The sequence below is a fragment of the Garra rufa genome, chromosome 13, assembly GCF_049309525.1.
Source record: "Garra rufa chromosome 13, GarRuf1.0, whole genome shotgun sequence".
Classification (NCBI taxonomy): domain Eukaryota; kingdom Metazoa; phylum Chordata; class Actinopteri; order Cypriniformes; family Cyprinidae; genus Garra; species Garra rufa.
The window spans coordinates 26,038,725-26,058,980 of NC_133373.1; the positions used below are offsets into that span (position 1 = coordinate 26,038,725).

Below are 20,256 nucleotides of genomic sequence, written 5' to 3' on the forward strand. Positions count from 1 at the left end.
TAAACTGCATTTTGGAAGTTCAAACTCGGGGCCACCATAGAAGTCCATTTTTTAGAGACAAATCTTGAATTGTTTTCCTCAAAAAACATCATTTCTTTACCACTGGAGAAAGACATGAACATTTTGGATGACAAGGGGGTGAGTACATTATCTGTACATTTTTGTTCTGAAAGTGAACTACTCCTTTAAGGATCCATTAGTTTGAATATACATTGACCGAAAAAACTATCATAACATTTTAGTTGTTAATTCAATATATCTTATTTTGTCCCATGTTTCGATAGTCACTGCACATTTTTGGTGGTGACAGTAATGTTTTGGTGGCGACCACATCACATTACAGAATTTTAGCATACTAAAACATATTAAAGTACAAAAAATGCGCATGGCTGTACATAAAAAAAAAAAAAAAAAAAAAAAAAAAAAAACAATTCCCCTCAAATATGAGGATTATGTGTTTCCTTTAGTCACTACCGAGATGGCTTGTTTCGGTCGTGACATTCTCTTATGGATAACACCCCAAAAAATGCCACTACCGAAATTTCACCAAATATTTTGGTAGTGAGAATTTTAGAACCATGATAATCAGCACATGGTTAGCTAGCACAGTTCTGAACAGTTGTACACATATAAAAAATAAAAACTAAATGCTATGGAATAACACCCCAAAAAAGTGTGCTTAATTGCATCAAATATGTTCGGTAGTGACGTTCTCTAAAGATACACACACATTTTCAGACTTTTGAATGCATTTTACCTCAGCCTATCTTCTCACACCTTGTCGTTATGAGAGTGACAACCTCAGCCAATGGACATGAAATTGGTGTAGACATTTTTTACATAAAGTTTCCTAATTTACAAAAAAAATAAAAAAAAAAAATAAATAAATATATATATATATATTAACTTAAAACAATAATGGAAAAAAATAACAAAAATTATTTCAATATCATCTTCATAAGTTGAAATTTAGGGGGGACATCCACCTCCCAATTGAAAGTTATGATTTTCAATATATTAACCCTGCTGAAAAAAGGCTGATCTTAGCTGGTTTAAGCTGGAAGCAGCTGGTGGTTTCCCAGGCTGGCCAGAAAAGTGACCAAACCCCCTCTAAAACCAGCCTGCTGACCAGCTATGACCAGCTAAAACAAGCCAACCAGCCTAGGCTGGTTTTAGCTGTTATTTTTCACATAGGGAAGCGAACTAATATTGTAAATATTATATTGGGTTTCAATAGATAATAGGAGGGCCTTAGTAAACATCTAAGATATAAATACTTAAATGTTTTTTTGGTTGTGGGACAGCAGTTTGCACCAATTCTGTAGAATGGCAACGAACTGATTCAGTTGAACCGCTTCACAAAAAAACCTGGCTAAAATATTCATGAATCATCGCGAACTAAATCTCTCTGAGTCCAGCATTCGACTCATTGAACGGACAACCGCTTCTCACAACAAAAAACTGTACTTGACTGGTCATAATAGTTTACCACTATTTAGACACTAAATTAAATCTATTGTGGCTTTAAAATAACGTAATAACATAATGAGGTAAATAGCCGCATCGTTTTGAATCGGCTCTGTGAAAGAACTGTTCAAAAGAACCGAAACGCGGAAACGAGTCGGACTTCTCAATCCTACTTTAAACTACACCTATAAAGCTCCTACACTAGATGGCGTTAACGCACAACATTAATTATTTACTAATGGTATCTGCACTTTACCCTTAATACAAAGGTATCTGTTATGTCAGATGACAATACGGACTATAAACAGAGCGAACCACAACATGAACAAGGCCCAAACTCACCAAAATAAACAGACCACTTGAGCACTTCAAATGAAAGCTTTAATTAGAAATAGTTATATACACACTGTAGAATTAAATTAAACTTTATACAAATATTAAAATACTATCTTCACACCCACAGCAATGTACAGAGGAAAACCAAAAAAGAAGTGTAATGGGGATGGGGGAGCTGGATGGATGAGTCAACTTAAATTACATTTGCAGAAAAACACCGTACAACAGTGTTTCACACACATCCTAGATATCCTTTTTTACTTGCGTCCTTTGTTTTTCCGACTTAAAAAACGTCCTTTGAAAACTGATAAACAAAAGTTCATATTTCACGTTCACTGACAAAAAAAAATAAATGTTTCTGAGGAAGTGCGGGTGGACAATCTTTTGTCACATCCTCCAAACCCTACGTCTGAAAATCAACAAGACAATGTTTATGCATAGAAAAGAAAAAGTAAGGCCATAAGAAACTGAAGACAAATTACCATAAAGCCAGTGAGATGGAAGAAAACACGTGATTACAAAGTGAGAAATGTATGAAATGTACAAGTTTTTAAGGCAGCAGTACTATTTTGCCTTCAGTTTGCATGAAAAAAAAAAAAAAAGTAAATTAATTTACAAAGCCAGGAACACAAAACTGAGGATGTGCAGATAGGCAAACTGCCCTCTCTCTCCAAAGTCAGACACACAAAAATATATATATATTTAATGCATGATGACAAACATCAGAATTTGAGTCAACCACAGGGAATATACACATGAGGTGGCAATGGGCAAGAATGTAAAACGCAAAATCAAAAGATTCATTGGTTTTTAAATGTCAGTTTGCCAAAAGAACATTATGAGTGAAGAGCAAGGCCATTTTCTGGAGCTCTAAAATCAAATGAGTGTGCATTTATACAATGCACAACCTATTTAAGATCTTACAGGGTATTTCAATCATTCTCTTTACAAATACCATTTCAATAACACATGGTTGAAATTATTTATTAAGGAAACTTAATAAAAATAGCTCCTATCCTTGGTTTAATTTGTACTAATTAAAAGGGAATTAAACTTGATAAATCCAAATATGTGACCCTGGACCACAAAACCAGTCTTAAGTCGCTGGGGTATATTTGTAGCAATAGCCAAAAATACATAGTATGGGTCAAAATGATTGATTTTTCTTTTATGCCAAAAATCATTAGGAAATTAAGTAAAGATCATGTTCCATGAAGATTTTTTGTAAAATTCCTACTATAAATATATCAAAATGTAATGTATGCATTTGTAAGAACTTAATTTGGAGAACTTTAAAGGTGATTTTCTCAGTATTTGGATTTTTTTGCACCCTGAGATTCCAGATTTTCAAATAGATGTATCTCGGCCAAATATTGTCCTATCCTAACAAACCATACATCAATAGAAAGCTTATTTATTGAGCTTTCATATGATGTATACATCTCAGTTTTGTAAAATTTAACCTTATGACTGGTTTTGTGGTCCAGGGTCACATATTATAAGTCAGAGTCAAAGCTCTATAATATATATGTGTGTGTGTGTATATGTATAGCGCCCAATAATGAACTTAGTCCACACTCAAAAATATCCTCTTGAAAAAAGAACCTACAAGTGATTCAAAAAATGTTTTAAATTAATTAAAATTAACTCTTTTTTACTTGTGCGTGCAACACATAAACATGAGAGAGATATACTTGCTTTAAAAAGAAGAAATAAAGTTATTTCTCTGAATGAGAGCCGACACAAAATATATCTCCCTCACTTTGGACAAACAGACATGTAGACAAGGAACATCCATTCTAGTTAAATAACGCTTCGATTAGAAAATGGAGGTATTGAAAATGTTTCCTATTTTGGGGAAAAGAAGCCTAGATGATACATCAGCCCTCTTTGAATCACAACAGCCACAGTCACACAGGCATCAGAGAAACACATACACACACACACACACACACACACACACACACACACACACACACACACACACACACACACACACACACACACACGCGCGCAGAGCACAGCACAGGTACTTCTTGACAAATAAAAAGGCAAGCGTGTTTTGGAATACAGTACAATGTAAATCAGTTCAACCCTGCGTCTCGCACAAGGGACAAATGTGGAGATGGTGCTATGCGTCTCATGCGTCGGTTGTGCCGTGCTCCTGTGTGTACGCGCGTGGAACCAAACCCGAAAAAAAAGAAATTGCACAGAACATGCAGCATCAAAGAGAAAAGGGCCTGGCTTAGCAAATCCTTGCTGAACTCTCCCCTTCGCAAGAGGTCACAGTCATTGACGGAGCAGAGCAGAGGTCCACGACGTAATCTGAATGCATTCGTTTGTAAATAGTGAATCCGTAAGCCTGTGAGTGCAACTGATTATTGGCGCACCTGCGAGAAAAGGTGCGATGTGTTAAACTCGAGCATTTGCACATCCCTTTTTTTAGGGGTCATCCGGGCAAAGGTTCTTTCTTGTAAAGAGAGCTGCCGGACTCCATGGGGGCCACGCAGCTTGCAGACCCCAGGGGCGGGCGATTTGTTGGCAGAGGGACAGCTGACGGATCTTATTTACTGCTGCGGTCTGACGGGTGGCTGTGGGGGGTACGTGTTTGGTGAGAAGCTTTAGGGGTTACAGTCCTGGTCAGCGATGACAGAGAGAGGAGGGGTGGCTGCACACAGACTCAGGCTTCCTTTAGCAATGGAATATCTGGAGAAAAGACATGAAAATATGTATTTTAATACAAAAAAGTGCTTTTTTTAAATTAAAAGTGCAATTCATATATACCACTTGAATACACATCTTTTATAATGAGAGTGTTTTTCAATACAAATTTAATTTCATTTTTGAAGTCAGAAATGTCAGGTCCTGTCCTGATAACATAATGAAAAAAAATAATAAAAAAATTAGATAAGTATATCATAGAAAGTCTTGTAAAATATCAATCTTTTCATGACACAGCCAGGTACAAAACATTTTGTTGTAATAATATTAATAAATTGATAATTCATAATTTGTGTTTTTTTTTTTACATTATTATGGAGAGTACATATATTTTTTTAATGTATATTGAGAGATAAACATTAAATATAGTTATATTTATATAATTATAATTATTATTATTTATTTAGAATTCAGTTGTAATTAATAACCTACATTTTGCAGTTACGCTGTTTAAACTTAAACAGACACAACTTGTTTAATTAAAAAAATAAATTGAAATTGAAAAAAATTTACATCCTGCATTAGTCTCTTAAAATATCAAATTATTTTATGACAAGGTCAAGTTAGCTGAGATTGTAAAATATCATGTGGCATAACAACCCCAAAACAATGCTTTAATAATATTATGAAAATAAATAATAAATGATAATTATTAATTAAAACGTAGATATACACACACACACACACACACACACACACGCTTATTATTTAAAAAGAGGATTAATAAGGTGTACATTTTATAATTAAATTGAATAATTTATAATTTTAAGTGTAAAAATTATTCTATTAAGATTTAAACAAACATATGTAATCAATTAAATATAGCTCTCAGATATATAATGAGCATTTGCTGCATATGATTCAATATTATATTTTATTAAAGATTATTTATTATGGACACTTAAATGTTGTATGTATAAGCTTTAATAATATTATATATATATATATTCCCCAAATATTTTAAATTATTTAATAAATATAAAAAATAATTTTAAGTGTAAAAATAATATTATTAAAATGTAAACAATTTTATGTAATCAATTAAATATAACCCTTAGATATATAATATGCACTGGAGATAGAATTGTTGCATAATGATTTAATAATTTATTTAAAATAAATAAATCAATAAATAGATAAATAAATAATTAAATAAAATATTTTCTATCATTTATAATTTTAAGTGTAAAAATTATACTATTCAAATTTAAACAAACATATGTAATCAATTAAATATATCCCTTAGATATATAATAAGCATTTGCCGCATATGTTTCAATATTATTTTTCTAAAGATTACTTCATTTATTATGGACACTTAATGTTGTATATCATTAAATATAGAGATAGAATTGTTGCATAATTCCAAATAAATAGATAAATATACGTAAATAAAAACAGATAAACAAAAATTAAACATTTTGACAAATAAAATGAGATCGACAAATAAATCTTTGAGTTTCACAGACATACATTAAAGTCACAAATAAATCAAATTTGCAAATAAAAAACACACTTTGCCTGGCATTCATTTTTTAGATCGCTGCACACATTTGTGGGTTTTGAAACATATATATGCTGAAAAATCCACAAATGCAAATGACTCCACCCACCATCTACTTAAACCAATCAGATAACAGCCACACTCTGCTGACCAATTGTATATCTTTAAAGTCTATTTGCAAACCTCATATGTGACCCTGGACCACAAAACCAGTCATAAGGTTAAATTTGACAAAACTGAGATTTATACATCATATGAAAGCTCAATAAATAAGCTTTCTATTGATGTATGGTTTGTTAGGATCGGACAATATTTGGCTGAGATACATCTATTTGAAATCAGAAATCTGAGGATGCAAAAAAATCAAAAAGACTGAGAAAATCACCTTTAAAGTTGTCCAAATTAGGTTCTTAACAATGCATATTACAAATCAAAAATTACATTTTGATATGTTTGCAGTAGGAATTTTACAAAAAATCTTCATGGAACATGAACTTTACTTAATTTCCTAATGATTTTTGGCATAAAAGAAAAATCAAAAATTTTGACCCATGCAATGTATTTTTGGCTATTGCTACAAATATACCCCAGCGACTTAAGACTGGTTTTGTGGTCCAGGGTCACATATTATTTATTTGTGAATTTAATTCATGCTTGTGAAAAAGATTTTTTTGTGGATCTCATTCTATTTATTTGTCAATATGTTTAATTTTTCTCTTTATTTGCGGATCCTAATCTATTTCATTGGAATTATGCAACAATTCTTTCTCCATACATTAAACCACACATCCCCCTCTAGATTTGCAAGTGAACTCACCATCGCCATAGTCTTCGGCAGAGGTGACCGAAAGCAAGCTGTGCTGATCGCTGCTCTCGCTGCTCTGCCTGCGGTGGAGAGGCGCAGAGGCACCAGGCTGCTCAGCAGCCCAGGAGGGAGAGGATGAGGAGGATGGAGAGGAGGAAGAGGGCACCTGGTGAACCAATACAGTCTCTGCGTGACACGAGGACGCAGCAGTCGAGGTGGAGGGAAAACTGTAACTCGCCTGAGCCTGTTCGAGAGGTTCGTTCAAACCCTCGGCCTGAGGGCCCTCCGACAGCACGATCTGAACACGGGACTCAGGAGGGGGCACAGAACTGCCGCCTGCGCCGTACACCGCCTCTTCGTAGGAGGGCAGTGAGACCTGAACGCCCTCCACCATGATGGAGGTAGGCTGTCCTGACACACCCTGCTCCCGGCTGCTTTAAAAGAGAGAAGGAGAGAGGTATGGGAATAAAAATAAGGCTTTAACGGTATCAAATCCTGACCTGCCTGATCTGCGGCTTACATCACAGTGAGCTGATTATGCAACGGCAAATTACTGGAACAACAGCGCCATATTTGTCCATGTCAAACAGTTGGAATAACGATCGACTTTAAATCTGCACGCTACTATCAATCGTTCAGGACAAGCATGCAGTGCTACCAAAAGGTATTTGGACACAAAGGAATAGTTAACCCAAAAATTTAGGTCAACATTTACTCACCCTCATGTCATTCCAAACCTGTAGTTTCTTTCTGATGTTGAACACAAAAAGATATTTTGAAGACTTGTAGAACGAAAAAGTTGTTGGTTCCCTTTGACTTCCATAGTAGGGAAAGAAATACTACGGAGGTCAATGGGGACCATCACCTTTGATTACTGATTATTTTCAGGTTTTAAACAACATGAGGGTGAGTGAATGATGACAAAATTGACATTTTTGGGTGAATTATTCTTTTTTGACAGTGCCATTTTCGAACACATTTTTCAAGCACAATGTTATGTAAGGGATAATGTACAGGCAGCCGGTAGTTATCGCAGAAATAAGCCCCGACAGTGTGATCAGGACCCGACGCGAAGCGGAGGGTCTTGTATCACACTGAAGGGGCTTATTTCTGCGATAACTACCGGCTGCCTGTACATTATCCCGCTTATTACACGGCTACTTGCCACATAAGGAAAAAAACTGGACATGAATATGAATTTGAAACCTTTTATTGGCATATTTGTTTTTAATTAACATTTTTATCCTTCCGCGAAACGATATAGTACCACGTGACTAACATTCAAACTATGTACGTTAGTAAGACAATTTAAATAGATTAATGTCGAAATTTTCCATTGTTAATTGTGGTTGTCCAGTGTTTGTCACAAGATGGCGCCAAACGGTAATCTTTGTTGGCACGGAGGGATTTCAAACATACAAGTAGTACCGGCTATGCGTTATTACTTTGGAGCGGTGATTATTTGAAAAGAACGAACCTGCAAATGTCTCAACTGACCAATCAGAATCAAGCATTCCAAAGAGCCGTGTAATAAAAAATTATAAACATGCATTGTTTAAAATAATTCACAAATAAGCATTTGGACACTTTTTGGTTGTCAACTTTTAGTAGAGCATAGAAATATTTCATATACGCAAGATATAAAATATCTGTATATATAAATCAAAGGTTTGAAAAAAATTAACACTTTTATTTGGAAAATAATAATGCATTAAATTGATTAAAAGTGACTATTTCAAATAAAGGCTGTTCTTTTGAAAAAAAATAAAAAGAATCCTGAGAAAATGTGTCACGGTCTCCAAAAACTTTAATCAACACAGCCATTTTTAACATTTTTAATAAGAAGAAATGTTTCATGTGTAGCAAAATCACAGTATTTTAAAATATTACTGTTTTTACTGCACTTTGAATAAATAAATGCAGGGTTGGTGAACATAAGAGACTTCTTTCAAGAAGTATAATAGTATACAATAGTATAAATGATAAAAAAAAACATCAGGTATTAGATTTCTAAACATCCCTTAAATATCCAAAAGTGTCCAAGTTCTTTTTTTTGGACACCTGTTATTGTGTATTGTATCCTGAAGCCATCTTATAACAACAAAATAGTTACAATTTAGATTTTCATCACCATTTCAATCCTCTCACTTATCTTTAGAATTAAATAGGCCTTTTTTGCTGCTGTTCCTTTAAAGGGGACATCGGATGCCCGTTTTTTTCACAAGTTTGTATGATTCTTTAGGGCCGGCAACATGCTTTAGTTAAAATTCCTCAATGGTCGTGTAAAACAACACCTTTTTTACCTTGTCAAAAACAGCTCTGTTTACAGCAAGCTGCTTCGATGCATGGCTCTTTAAATGATAATGAGCAACTGCTCACCCCGCCCCTCTCTTCCATTTTTTGTGTATCTGGTGGTGCGTTACCATCATAAACAAAACTAATCCACTGTGTCCTCAGTGGCTCTGATGTTGGGAGAAAATGAGGACTCTTATGTTTACTTTTATATTCAACTACAGAACACCTGCATTGCTTACGAGACATCGTTGTCGCTACAATTGCTCAAGTGCGGAGAAAATGACAGACAGCAAACAACTGCCTGAGGGCGGAAATTGCTTATATGGGACAGTCCGTCAGCGGTCATGGACGGGGCCTGAGCAAGATGTCATACTGCTCAGAAAATCAAAATGGCATGATATTTGAGCTTTTTTAGGTGTTCTGGGGATTAAAAAAAGAAGTGAACAGATTTTTTTTCATTGTAGGGTGGTTGTTTCCACACACTGCTAAGACATATTTATATGCAAACACCATGTAAAAGTGAAATTTGCATTCAATGTCCCCTTTAATAACTATGTAAAATCCCTTTTTGTACAAAAAAAAAAAAAAAACTTTTTTTTTTTTTAAGAAATAAGAATGAGACAGGGCCTCACCGGCTGTGGTGGAAGGACTTGAGTTTGGGTTGAAGCAAAACAAACAGCACAACCAGCAGCAGGATGAGGGCCACAGAGCTGGCAGTAGAGGCCACGATAGACAGAGCCGGCATGGGCAGCGGGGATTGCTGTTCCTCGCCTGAAAGAGAAACACTTTGTTTAATTCACTGCAATGTGTGCAGCCCCAAAAAAAGGTTTATGGAGGTACAAACTAGGTATAGTTGAAAAAGCCAACTTAAACGAGTCTAAGGTGGTTAGCTGGTCTACCAGCCTGACTAAATTATTTAAACCTTTTCTGTTTAAATGGTTTTAGAGGGGTCTGAGGTAATGTTAGCAGGTCATGCTGAGAAACCAGCTGGCCAAAGAGCTGAAAAATATCAAACCACCTTGGCCTAGTTTAGATCAGTGGTTCGCCCTTAACAGATTATAAAAGAATACTTTTTGCACACAAAGAAAACAAAAATAACAACTTATCTCATCACTGAATAAGTAATTTTTTTTGGCACACAAAAAGTATTCTCATGGCTTCATAAAATTAAGGTTTAACCACAATGTCCTTACTACTTTTCTAGGCCTTGAACCTGTCAGTTGCGTTTCTGTCTATGCAGAGTCAGAAAGCTCTCAATCATTCAAACAATCTCAATTTGTGTTCAGAAGATGAATGCAGGTCTTACAGGTTTGGAATGACGTAATTAATTACAGAATTTTTATTTTTAGGTTTAACTCTCTCTTTAAATAAAGCTAATAAAAATATATTTTAAAAATCTAATTTTAAATGATTAAGAGTGCTTAACTTTCCCTAAACGTTTAACTCACACTCAGTGACTGAGTAACCAAAACACTAAAATATAATTGCATAAGCAAAAAAACAAACAAAAAAAAAACATGATGGTTGATACTTAAAACGCTGCTTTATGGGAACTAAATCTTCTGACGCTGTACCGAACTCATTTGAAACAGCTTGTACATTCCTACATTACTATAATTTACTATGTGTACAATGATCAAGCAAAACGGAAAACTATCCATAAGAGACAAAACGGCAGAAAATCCAAATGTGTGATGCACCTTGCACAGGGTGACAGCTGATCTGCATGGGCGACTTCCACTCTCCATTGTCACAGGTTCGGAACTGGTAGCCTCCTTTCAAAATGTAACCCTCATCACAGAAGTACTCAATTACGGTACCCTGGGTCAGTCTGTGGCACGGTGAGGGGTGGCAGTTATATCCTCCATTCTCTGGCTCACTCGGTGGTTGACAAACTGTTGGGAAAGTTTTTGTATCAATACGAGTAAAACCAACCAGAGCTTTCATAGTGAAGTTTGATGAAAACGTTTCTCTACTTTGATGTTATTTTGACATATTGTGAATTAGCCTTTTTAGAACAAAATACAACTGATGAGAAACAGGATGTAGAGTCGGGTTAATTTGAACATACTGTCATTTTTGATACAGCGAGGAGGGTCGGAGGTCCACTGGCCTGAGACGGTGCAGGTGATGATGCTGTAGCCATCCAGCGTGTATCCTGGATCGCAGCTGTACTGTAGCAGCGTGCCAACAGGGAAGGATCCGCGATTTGTTTCCGTCAGGTTCCCACGGCCATGAGGCACAACTGAGGGTCTGGGACAACCTACAAGAGCAGAAAGAGCAGACGTTAGCATAAAAAACTTCAAGCTCAACTCAAAAAAAGAGCTAACCAGTTCAAATTTCCCTTGGGGCCTGTTACTGTTATAGTGTACTTCGATACAACTCTGAAAACGACAGTTATTTAATGATTAAAGCAGTGTACTGCCTGTGAATGTAGGAAGAAATGTATAGTTGAGGTCAAAAATGTACATAGACCTTGAAATATCCTACAAATTCTTTAGTTTTTCAGCATTTTTGTGTATTTGAACCCTTTCCAACAATGACTGTATGATTTTGAGATCCATCTTTTCACACTGAGGACAACTGAGGGACTCATATGCAACTATTACAGAGGGTCCAAACGCTCACTGGTGCTCCAGAAGGAAAAACGATGCATTAAGAGCTGGGGGGTGAAAACTTTTGAACAGAATGAAGATGTGTACATTTCTCTTATTTTGCATAAATATCTATTTTTTTTTTCCATTTAGTACTGCCCTTCAGAAGCTACAGAAGATATTTACATGTTTCCCATTAGACTAAATAAGTTAAATTTACCCCGATCTTTAAATTCAAAAAGTTTCCTTCAGAAGCATCAGTGAGCGTTTGAACATTTAGTCAGCAAAGCAAATTCACACGACCAACTTAAACATAAGCAACATTTACATCACTAAAAACTCCGGATTGCATGGACTCCTACTAAAATGACTGGATTTTGCCCTTTCGAACTTTTAACAAGCAACTGTAAAAGCTAGTTCAAAACATTTAAGTAGAAAATAAAAACTAACCCTGTGTTTTCAAGGTTAATCATTTCTGTCGGTTTCGATAACTTGGGAACTAACATGATCACATAGACTCAGACCGACAACAAAGGTTTTAATATGAAAGTGCCCTAAAATGTATTTGCACTAACCCTAAAATTCAAAGTCAAAGAGAAAAGGAGGACACAAGCAGATCTTATTCTCATATTGCGGTCTAGGATTATATTCCTCCTCAAGTTAACAAAAACTTCACCTAGATCACACAAAATGTCCAGCCTTGAGATGGATAACAGAATACTACATTTCTGCCCTCAGGTTTAATGGCATAAAGCCAGTGGTGTCTCTTTCCACTATCATATTCTCTTTCTCTCACATTAGAAAAAAAAACACATTTCCTGAGCCACTGAGCCAGAGCTTCATTCACACAACAGATCACTTGAAACATGTAAACAAGTCTATCACCTCATTACATTTATCCAGCAGAGAAAAAAACCCCCAACTCAAACAAACAAACAGGGTCTGTTTGGACAGACCCCCTCGATCACTGTTCTCTCTAATCTGAGCTTTTAACATGCTCCTAAGCTGCGATCAGCCGATTATAGACTCAGAGGATGGACATACAGCTCTATCGCTTCTGTTTTGACACCAGACAAACAGTCAGGATATGAACCACAGATGCAGAGCTTCACAATCCATTATATCAAACATGTGCAACATCTGTAAGCAGTTGATTTTTTTAAGTTAGAGTCTATGATCTGTAGGGCCCTTTGATTTCCGTGACGCGGAAAAGACAGACAGAATCGCCGAATCCAGTCATAAAAATTTTATTTACTTATCCACCTTATTTTTCAAAGCAAAAGTAAGCCATTTTCTGTCAATGTGTGAGAGTTACGCTTCATTAGCCACAGTAGGGAAATAAGGAGAAGAATGACAAAGTGCAGTAAATTGTAAAACTGTTTGCATTACAAACCAGTGTGTTCATAACTGAGAAAATACATTAAAATAATATGGTAAAACACATCAGTTTGCAATATCAAGCAGCAAAACAAGCTGTTTTGAACAGCTAAAAATAGCTGGAAGTGGATGACACAGGAAGCCAGACACATTAAATTTACAAACGGCTCTTACAGGAAAAATAAGGTGGATAACGTAAAATTTCATGGACAAATTTTGGATGAATAAATCAAAAGTAGTCAGTACAGTTAAATCAAAACACGATATGGACTAGTGTCTGTGAATATTAAGCTGCAAAAATTGGGATCAGTCAGATTTTTTTAATGGTTTTTAAAGACGTTTCTTATGCTCATCAAGGCATTTATTTGTTAAAAAAAATACAAAAAAGCTGTAATATTGTGAAATATTATTTAAAAATGTAATTTATTCCTGTGATACAAAGCTAAGTTTTCAGCATCATTACTGCAGTCTTCAGTGTCACATGATCCTTTAGAAATCATTCTAATATGCTGATTTATTAACAACATTTTATATATATATATATATATATATATATATATATATATATATATAAACAGTTGTGCTGCTTAATATATTTTTGGAAGCTGTAAAACATTTATTCAGGATTCTCTGATCAATAAAAGGTTAAGAAGAACAGCATTTATTTAAAATAGAAAGGTTTTCTAACAATATACACTACTGTTTAAAAGTTTGAGGTCAGTCATTTTTTCTTTTTTTGAAAGAAATTATTACTTTTATTCACCAAGGATGTGTTAAATTAATAGCATAGATTTACATTGTTAGAAAAGATTTATATTTCGAATAAATGCTGTTTTTTTCACTTGTTATTCGTCAAAGAATCCTGAAAGAAAAAATTATTTGGCAACACAACCGTTTCCAATTTTGATTCCAACAATAAATCAGCATGACTTCTGAAGGATCATGTGACATCACTTAAGACTGGAATAACAGCTGATGAAAATTCATCTTAGCATCACAGGAATAAATTATATTTTTAAAGTATATTAAAATAAAAACATTGTTTTATATTGTAAGAACATTTAGCAATATTACAGTTTTTATTACAGTTTTTTTTTTTACAGTATTTTTGTTCAAATAAATGCAGCCTTGATGAGCATATAAAACTTCTTTTAAAAGCATTACTTGTCTTACTGATCCCAAACATAGTATTTCTGGGAAAAAACAACAACATAATAATATATATTTTTTTAAGAATCAATTAATTAAAGGTGATTTTGACTATTAAAATTTAATGAAATTTTAAATGTAATGTAATTTTAAAAATGGAAAATGCTGAATTTTTAAAAATAAAACTGAATTTGCTCAGAGCATCATAAATGTAATTTTTGTTTGCTTTTAATAAATTGCTGTTAAATTGTGTAAGTTTCTAGCCTAGAATCTAGACGCGCCCCTAGCGGCAGCAAATTACATTTGCTTCCAAGGGCAGTCTAGTTACTCTCCGTTCACTTGAGATTTCTAAAAATCCAAAATCGACCGGGCCAATCACGAGTCGGTGGGCGGGTTTAACATGATGACGACTGACGTGCGACCATAAGTTCCGTCAGACATTCTCTGGTTCTGTGAATTATGCGTGAGAAATAGAGCGATGGCTCTATTGAGGATGAATAATACGTTGTTTATATTTATTGAGTTTAAACGTGAAAATGTCTAGTATTATTGTATTAGTGTACTGTGATTAAAGAGGATCACAATGCTGAAAAAGCATGTTTGGATTTTAAATCAAAATAACGGATAAATGTTGTGTTTGTGGTAAAGAGCCGCGGATCAGTTACGGACGCTGTGTGAAAGCAAAACGAGTCCGTGCTGCTTTTGCACCGCATACATAACGCACACGGACTGCAGACGCACTGCAGACGGAGTATGTGAGAAACAGGCGTCAGACATTCTCTGGTTCCGTGAATTACGCGTGAGAGATAGAGCGATGGCTGCCGCTAGCGAACAACTTTCTTTCGAATCGACTTTGGCCGCCACTCTGAAAGACTTGAAGTTAAGCTTTTCCACAACACACATGCAAGGAACTCGCTTTTCCGTCGCTCTGACTACGTAGTACGTCACCTTCTTCGTTGCTCTGATTGGTTGTAGCGCTATCCTATTGCGTGGAGAGGGAGTTTGAAAGACAACCGTTTATCCCACCCCTCTGGTTGAGCTCTGTCTATGGAGAGTGCCCAGACCCTACATTTATGTGGGTCTGGCTTGTCAGGCTAGTAAGTTTCATGATTTAGACATGCATTTTTTTTATTTAACCATTAAAAGTCTAGAAAAATTTAAAAAAACGTAAAAAAAAAATTAACTAACAAAATTTGGGGAAAAAATGGATTTCATAGGGCCCTAGATCTGTATTTGAATGCACAAGTTTTGATTCTGAGCAGATAAGCCACGAGATTACAAAACAATTTGCACACCTCACCTACTTTGTTTTGCCTAAGGTCTAAAAGAAACTGGATCATGAGACTTTTTTTTCTTCCTTGTTGTCATTTCATTGTTAGTTCATGCGTCACTGAAAGGTGGGATCAATCAGAAAAATGAAAGTACCGCAGAACTGCGGAAGAACATTTCTTAGTAATGGCTGCCCAGACCTGCCATGACAAGTTAAACTGGGCCTTCACGACACCTATAACTGATTGTACACTTGACAATAGATACCTATCTTAGGAGTATCACATGGGACGGGTTATGTGAAAACATAATGTCCGAAAATATGTACTGAGTTCCAAGCGAAATTCCTTTCCTATTAACGTGTTTGGCTGTCTTTGGTTTTTTCTTTTGTAAGAAACTAGTTTGATTTTGTCAACCCCAAATTTACAATCTCCTAATGCACCCTTAAGTGGATCCTTGACCCACTCTATTTAACACCAATGATCTGAATTAAATACAACTCGTTTAGATAATGAGAAGTTTAGCATTTGGAGAGAAATCGCAACAATGAAACTAAATGCCAAACACATGGTCCTGAACGGCCTTCACCCTCCGACTATCACAATGCAGCACCCAGAAGAAAAAAAAAACGAAGGGATTTACAGCGGAATGAAATTCTAATTATCCTTCATTACAAATGGCTGTGGTCTAAAGCGGATCACATTACTGACCACTGCAGTGCGCAGCTGCTCAGGGAGACCAAAACCCAGCGGCCCAGTCGTGGATTAAACCCTGCTCTCTCAAAAATCCTCCGTTGTAAATATGTTTTTGTTGGAGATCTCTTTATTACATGGGATGATGTGTTTTTCTCTCTCTATTGTTTTTTCCGTATCTCTTCTAATTCAAATCCCTGAGATTGTAAGCAAGCTGTCAGAAAATGGCAGAAGGGGGATTTATTCCTCTTTCCATTTATGGAATTTGCAGAAATGGGTAGATGTGGGCACATCTTTCACGGATATGAATCTAAATTAGGAATAGGCAGTACGACCTTATGATCTTAATATGCGGTTTGATTAATTTTATAATCACAATAACCACATATCATGAATTACTTTTGCTGGAATGCAGCCCCAAAATATTTGTATAATTACAAAATATGTGGTAATGTCTTATTTTAATCCTCAAATTACTGAAGCAGTTAAAAAAATTAAAGTGACTATCTCATTTGAAAATGAATAAGTCTGGTGTCAGCACATAAACAGCTTACATTTATTAAATACTTTTTGAGTTATTTTCTGTTAAGTGAAATAAGAATATAAAACATCACTGTAAAAAACAACTAAAAATCAGTTACATTTCAAGATTATTGGGGTTCATGCGCTTTAAGGCATTTAAGCAAGCCTGTAACCACCTAAATCAATTATTTAAAGCATTTTTGGCAAATCCAGGTAATTTACCATAACAATACTATGTTTTTTAATGTTTGTGACTGTTACAGTGCCAGCTGTCACATATGCTCACCAGGTTTTGTGAAGTTTTGAGTTTTCCTTAAGGCTTTATAGGTTTTGGGGTTTTCTAAACGACCACATTATAGCTTCCCAAAGGTTAAATGTCAACATTTTTTGATAATTATTGGCCTAGAGAGTCCAGAGAACTGCACTGCAGTGTTTTTCTTCCCAGGTTGAGTGATAAACCTAGGTCTAGTTCGTGAAAGTAGGTTTTTTTTTTACATCTAAATCATTTAACAAAGGATTTGATTGACAGCAGTGGTTCTAGAGGCAAAGTTGTCCAGAATGAGATGTTCTATCATTATGCGAATATCGCATGTATGTGTGAAAAAAAAGCACAATGTACAATTGTTTACACCCTTGAAAAATGCAATATCGCCTCTGAGTTGTCGATTTCTTTCAAATTTCTCACAGACCTTTGAGGCTGTGAGTCAAACAGGCCCACAGAGCTTTGCTCCGATCAGCCTCTGTTAACCTTGTCTAACTGGTGCTCAAACTTCACAGGCCAATGGCTGCCATGCTTTTTTGAGATACACAAATATCCTTATAGACACTTGTGGCACTTTGGACCAAGATTATGCACCTCGATTTTCATGTTGATAGGACAAATGGTTGCGAAGTTATAGCCATTTTTATCTTTTTTCCCTCTGTGGTCAAGCTCTGCGATATTTTTCCTGTGGCCTAAGATTCAGCTCTTACATAACTGTTTTAAGTTTGGCGAAGATATTTCATTGCGTTCAGGAGTTACAGGCATTTTACTAAAAGTGGCCCTGCCCCTTACAAACGTTTTGGTGCCTCTTTGCGACGATGAGTTGAAAGTTTAAATTTTTTTTGATAATTATTGATATTCGCTCGCCACAGAATCTGCACTGGTTTGGTTCCAATTGGCCGAGAAACCTAGGACTAGTTCACAAAAGTAGGTTTTTCAAAAAATCCAAAATACCCCAAAATTGCTTTTCATCCGGCATAAGCCAAGGTTTCAAACAACATAAGACACTTGAGCCTTATGGTGCGTTCACACCAGACGCGACTTGCGCAAATAAATCGTGCTATTCGTGCGTAGTTGGACGCTTGAACATTTAAGTTTACTCGCTTCATTCGTGCGTGAATTTCGCGTCATTCGCGCGTGACATTTACTTCACAACAGGGGCGTCTGCGACTCGTCAGCAGGAAAGCAGTTGTAAAATAGGTGAATGAGCTCAATTTGCCAGCTTTAGCTTGCTTGTAGTCTCAATATGTATATATATGTAGGTCAGATTGAGTAAAGAGCGTTTTTTTAAAACTTACCAGATTGTCCGACCTCTTCACTCACTTTCTTCCAAGCAAGATCTTTTTTATTCCTGTTTCTATAAAAGTACAAAGATGTATCGCTCCGAGCAACCACAGACAGCAACGGTGATTTTGTCCTCCATTGTTGTTTCGGATTTCTGCCTCCGTCACTACTAGAGCAAGCTCCTGATTGGTTAACGCGGCACAAATTTTCGCCAAAGTTCAGATTTTTGAACTCACGCGAATGGCGTGGCAAAAGCTTGAAACGCTCAATTCGCACCGCTTCATTCGCGCTATTCGCGCTGCCTCATTCGCGGGTTTCGCGCTGCAGGATGGCTATTCGCGTCTTTGCATTGACTTAACATGTAAATCACTCGCGCTAGCCGCTTCATTCGCGTCCGGTGTGAACGCACCATTAGACTGATGGTTTAGGAGTTATAAGCGATTTTGTTCACTGCAGCGCCCCCATCAGGCCAATTGGGGCAAGCCTTGGTGACATTGTAGGCGGTGTGAGTACTACCATACCTCCAAGTTTCAAGTCTCTAAGACTTACAGTTTGGTCTGCATGATCAGTTTTACATGGAGATTGCTGATCCTTGGCCATTCTAAATTACAATAGGGTTTCAGCGCTATACGCATTTTCTATTTTAAATGTAATTTATTCCTGTAATGGCAAAGCTGGATTTTTAGCATTCAGTCATCCAGTCTTTAGAAATCTTTCAAATAAGCTGATTTGGTGCTCAAGAAACATATTTCTTATTATTATCATCAATGTTGAAAACAGTCGCTCTGCTTAGAATTTTTGTGGAAAGGATGAATAGAAAGTAACAAAAAAAAAGCATTTATTTGAAATAAAACTATATTGTAGCATTATACATGTTGCTTTTGATCAATTTAATGCATCCTTTCTGAATAAAAGTTTTAATTTAACACACAAAAAAAATCTTACTGACCCTGAAGCAGAATCTATACAAGCCGAGACATTTCAACATCCATGATGCCATGCTCTAACCTCATGCAGTGATTCATTCATAATAGATGTTTGTTCATTGAATTCTTAAAACAGTTACCACCAAAGCCTACTTCACAAACCTCCTGAGATATCCAGTGGTGTCGGCCAACGTGTTTATTGCACTGCGAGTTTGACGTTGTTGACGAAACAAGCGCACCACAGCTGCTGAGATATGAGACTCAACCATGACATAACATGTCTTGAATGGCTCTCAAAGGGCTAATAACAGTATGTGGTTTCCTTCTTGTAAGAAAACCCTGCATGAGAGAGAGGAGGCCGCGAGATACCCGGGTCTCATGTTTCTGTGTACATAACATGGTTTGGACAACATGAGTGCTGCTGCTGGCGGGAGGGAGGGAGGGAGGAGTCGATATGTATGTGCGTTTACTGTATCCACATATGTTTTGAAGTGGACTCAAAGAGTTAAAGGGAAATACAGCAGGGGCGTCGCATATCTGTGATGGGAAAAGCTGACTGCGAGAGATAAAGCGCACCCACAGCCTCTCACGGCTGAGCAGGAAGTGGTGTTAGGAAAGTGAGTTTCAGCGAAAGGGGTGTCATTCCTGCAGGGACAGAGGAGAGGAATGAGTTTCCACACGCACGTCTCGTAACACAGAAAAAAACCCACAGGAGAAACAGACAAACTTGGCTGCTAGAACACAACGAGCCCTGACAAGACATTCAGGAGACTCTCCCTAGATAAAAGACTGAACCATCTGAAATGAAACCATGACTGTTTGACCATCCAATGTTTGAATCCACCAAATCATTAACGATTGTTGACTTAATGTGCAAACATTGACCAAAATATTGAAATGGATCACCATTTCAACACTGTTAAACATTTCCTTTTGCCATTTTTTATTTAGAGAGACAGCTGCACAGACCAGAAATCATGGGAAGAGAGAAAGAACAAGCAGCCAACAAATAAATTCAAATTTATAATAATACTGATAGAATTCATAATTAGG

At 36.2% G+C, this 20,256-nt stretch overlaps 1 protein-coding gene across 3 annotated transcripts in view; it reads right to left on the minus strand.

Annotated features, from left to right (window-relative positions):
* Nucleotides 1–1,826: 1,826 nt before the first annotated feature.
* The window catches only part of susd6 (sushi domain containing 6), a 40,731-nt gene continuing 22,301 nt past the window's right edge, over nt 1,827–20,256 (minus strand). For 2 of the 3 annotated variants that reach the window (XM_073853127.1, XM_073853126.1), the window contains exons 3-7: nt 11,200–11,391; nt 10,829–11,023; nt 9,761–9,899; nt 6,846–7,267; nt 1,827–4,509 (exon numbers count right to left, since the gene is read on the minus strand). In XM_073853127.1, coding sequence (XP_073709228.1) covers nt 4,484–4,509; nt 6,846–7,267; nt 9,761–9,899; nt 10,829–11,023; nt 11,200–11,391 — 974 coding nt within the window. In that variant the 3' untranslated portion in view covers nt 1,827–4,483. The remainder of the gene's footprint in view (nt 4,510–6,845; nt 7,268–9,760; nt 9,900–10,828; nt 11,024–11,199; nt 11,392–20,256) is intronic. The other variant, XM_073853128.1, reaches the window with a different exon arrangement.